We start from the raw sequence: 4,157 nt of genomic DNA, 5'->3' as shown, positions 1-4,157 counted from the left end.
AAAATCCCCCCCCCCCCCCCCCCCCCCGGTGAACAGCGAGTGTTTCCATCATGGCCGCTCCGACTGACATTTCTCCAGCAGAGTTCTGTTGTTGTCGTCGTTCTTGTCCTGAACGACCGTGAAATGTCAGTGGAGACGTTCCAGCCTGGACCTCAGTGGACGACACTGAGACAATGAGACCTTTATTGAGCTGTGGACCAATCAGAGTCCAGCAGAGGAGCCCAGCTGCTCCATCAAAGGCCTGCGTTGTCTCTCGCTCTCAGTGGAGCGGTGATGTCATCGCTCGGTTCTAGGACGGACCTGTCAAACTGATTGGTCAGAAAAGTGTGTGAAGGATCAGCAGGTTCATGACCTTTGACCCCTCTGAAGTCTTCACACAGACTAAAATTTGTAAAACAAAAAACAAAGAAATTTGTCATTGTCACTCCGTTGCAATGCATTCTGTGTAATTTAGTTGTAATCAAATGGGGGCCCGCACGTGTGGTCCAAGCCACTAACACCGAGCGGCCCAGTGCGCGGTCCTACGGTAGAACAGGCCTGACCACACGTCCCATGATGCACCTGTCTGCGTCTCCTCTCAGGCTGCTGCAGGAAGTGTTTAGACAGCACCACGGTGGCCGTCCACGACCTGGAGCTCTACTGCAGGTCCTGCTACGCCAAGAAGTACGGCCCCAAGGGCTACGGCTACGGGCAGGGGGCGGGGACCCTGAGCATGGACCGAGGGGAGCGGCTGGGAATCAAACCTGAGGAGTAAGTTGATCCACCGTCTCGCCGTCTTTAACAAAAATAAAACGTTGTTCTGTGCAGGAGAGTGTGTTAAAGCTCTGGTCCGCGGCACCACGGCCGAGCTCTCTACTAAAACAATGAGCCGGAACACGACGTGCACTTCAGAGATGGGACGCCCCAGAGGTGACCAGTGTGTACTGCACGTCTTTGTCCCAGAACACTGAGCTCCACTCACGGTTCATCAGGAGACGATTGTTGTCAGGGATCAGTCCTGGACACAAAGACCTTCATTCAGGGGCCGGTTGTACCGTAGTACTGTTGTACCGTTGTACTGTTGTACTGTAGTACTGTTGTACTGTAGTACCGTTGTAACGTAGTCACCCTGTACTGAGCAGAGCCGTGGGGTCTGGGTCCAGATCAGGGTCTGGGTCCAGACCAGAGGGCGGTGGTCAACATGAGGGCTGCAGTTCAGACACTGACCACTGATGATTTTTTTACTCATAACACTCATTATGCTCATGAGTTAGTGTAGCTCAACCACTGGGTCGTGGACCAGCACCAGACCAGACTGAGGCTCGTTTGGTTCCAGATGGAACATAAAGACCACCTGAAGACCTGCTGCTGGACCACGGACTCAGACAACTGACCTTCTTGTGTGTGTTCTTCCAGGAAGCAGACCCACCGACCCACCACCAACACCAACACCTCCAAATTCGCCCAGAAGTTTGGAGCGACAGACCAGTGTGGTCGCTGTGAGAAGGCGGTCTACATGGCCGAGAAGATCATGGGAGCGGGCAAGGTGAGGGGTGACGTCACACACACACACACGCACACACACACACACGCACACACACACACACCCCTGGACACTCACACACACACACACACTCCTGCCCCTGCTCCAGTGAACGGCTGCGATGTTAAAAACGACAGATTTTGAATGATTTTCCAGTCGATTCTGGAATGGACGGGTGATGATGTCATCAGACTGGGACCAGTTTGATCCTGTTTGTTCCTCTGGTGGAAACACATTCATCTGAGGTTCCACTCATTATTGGAACCAGAACTGTTGGTTTTACAGCCAAACGAAGACAGAACTTTAGAACTTCAACAGCCAGACCGGTTTCTGGAAAATTCCACCAAGGCCAAGAAACAAAGACTGTGTCAGAATACGACTGTTGTCAGGATACGACTGTTGTCAAGATACGACCGTTGTTACAATATGACTGTTGTCAAGATACGACTGTTGTCAAGATACAACTGTTGTCAGAATACGACTGTTGTCAGGATATGACTGTTGTCAAGATACGACCATTGTCAGGTTACGACCGTTGTTACAATACGACTGTTGTCAGGATATGACTGTTGTCAAGATACAACTGTTGTCAGGATACGACTGGTGTCAGGATACGACTGCTGTCAAACACGACTGTTGTCAAGATACGACCATTGTCAGGTTACGACCGTTGTTAGGATACGACTGGTGTCAGGATACGACTGCTGTCAAACACGACTGTTGTCAAGATACGACTGTTGTTACAATACGACTGTTGTCAGGATACGACCGTTGTCAGATTACGACCGTTGTCAGGATACGACTGTTGTCAAACACGACTGTTGTCAGAATACGACTGTTGTCAAGATACAACTGTTGTCAGGATACGACTGTTGTCAAGATACGACTGTTGTCAGGATATGACTGTTGTCAAGATACGACCATTGTCAGGTTACGAATGTTGTTACAATACGACTGTTGTCAGGATACGACTGCTGTCAAGATACGACTGTTGTCAGGTTACGACCGTCGTCAGGTTACGACCGTTGTTACAATACGACTGTTGTAAGGATATGACTGTTGTCAAGATATGACTGTTGTCAAAATACGACCGTTGTCCTGTGGAGGTACAACAGTTCCATCTGGTACTTTCTCTCCACAGCCCTGGCACAAGAGCTGTTTCTGCTGCGCGACGTGTAACAAGAGCCTGGAGTCGACCACTCAGACGGAGAAGGACGGAGAAATCTACTGCAAAGGTGAGGCCCGGTCTCTGGACCCGGTCTCTGGACCCGGTCTCTGGACCACAGGTGGACAGGTGACTGACTCTCTCTCTCTCTGTCTCTTTATCTCTCTCTCTCTCCACAGCGTGTTACGGCAAGAACTTTGGGCCTAAAGGTTACGGTTACGGCCAAGGAGCCGGAGCCCTGGTCCACACGGAGTAACTCTTCATCGTCTTCGTCTTCGTCAGCCCGGGTGTTCCCACTCCTCCTGAACTCCTCAGCCTCTGTGCTGTGTTTTTTCTACTGTTTTCAAAGCCAATAAAAACCAGCGTCAGTGATGACGTCACATTTGACTGTTTTATTATTAAAGCCATTAAAACTGAACCATGCCCGTATGTTTACATCTGAAGCGGAGTTACAGTGAAGTCTGATGGAGGGCAGAGGCACTGGAGATGGTCATGTGCTTTATCTTTTCTGTCTTTATTATCCCACATGGTTAAGAGAGGGACGGGGGAGAGACGGGGGAGGGACGGGGGAGGACAGGCTGCTGGAAGAACTCGTCAGCTGGGATTTATTTCCATCTCTTCACTCACAGCCACTTCCTCCCGGCAGCTTCACCAATGACAATGGAGAGGTCCGGTCTTTTATGTTTCACCTTCATAGCGCCACCTACAGGGTGGTCGGCGCTGCAGGTGACGGCTGGAGTGAAAAACGTGTAGAATGACACTGAAGTGCCCCCTTCTGGTGATGCAAAGATGAGGCCCAAAAGAACTGATGAGGCTTCATAACTGTGATGATGATGATGATAATAGGCTCCGCCCACTGTCCTCTAAACTATTGCATGGTCACATTTCAGCGAAAACAAACCAACAAAGGAAAGAAACGGTCGGCGTCGGCTCTTTAGCGTCTGTGTTTTACACTTTGTACATCCAGTGGTTGAACAAACCCAGCCATTTGTGACAGCGTGACGACCACGAGCATGAACAAATATATTACACACCTGCACAGGAGGGGGCCCCCTGCAGGAGGTCCACTGAACACACTGGATCCACAGAGGGAACTGAAGTGATGGGAGTTTAGAAAACAAAACAAAAAAATCAAACAAAAAAACCAAACGGACGCAGAGAAGAACTTGCAGATACTTAACATTCACTATATACAGACACGTGGCCAAGCTGTCGCCATGACGATAACGATGTGTCAGATTGAGAGTTCCAGGGTCAGTGAGAGTCCAGCTGTCCCCAGTGTCAAACATGCAGAGGGGATCGGGGGGGGGGAGGGTATTCACGGATTAAAATGCGTATAGACAGCAGTGTCAGACATGACTAGAAGCTACAGTCGTACACCGGGAGTTCAGTCACAACAGTCGCATCTTCATGTTGAGTCCAGTCCCAGTGAAAACTCAACAGAAGGAAAAAAAACAACAACAACAACAA

The 4,157-nt window shown here is 50.0% G+C and overlaps 1 protein-coding gene across 1 annotated transcript in view; it reads left to right on the top strand.

Annotated features, from left to right (window-relative positions):
• Positions 1–3,837, top strand: part of csrp2 (cysteine and glycine-rich protein 2) — a 5,633-nt gene extending 1,796 nt beyond the window's left edge. Inside the window, exons 3-6 of the mRNA XM_008316059.3 lie at positions 582–750; positions 1,396–1,525; positions 2,664–2,757; positions 2,867–3,837. Of these exons, the coding sequence (XP_008314281.1) occupies positions 582–750; positions 1,396–1,525; positions 2,664–2,757; positions 2,867–2,943 (470 nt within the window). The 3' untranslated portion in view covers positions 2,944–3,837. The remainder of the gene's footprint in view (positions 1–581; positions 751–1,395; positions 1,526–2,663; positions 2,758–2,866) is intronic.
• The last annotated feature ends 320 nt before the right edge of the window (positions 3,838–4,157 follow it).

The sequence above is a fragment of the Cynoglossus semilaevis genome, chromosome 8, assembly GCF_000523025.1.
Source record: "Cynoglossus semilaevis isolate Cse_v1.0 chromosome 8, Cse_v1.0, whole genome shotgun sequence".
NCBI lineage: Eukaryota > Metazoa > Chordata > Actinopteri > Pleuronectiformes > Cynoglossidae > Cynoglossus > Cynoglossus semilaevis.
This window is presented reverse-complemented; position numbering and strand designations above follow the sequence as displayed.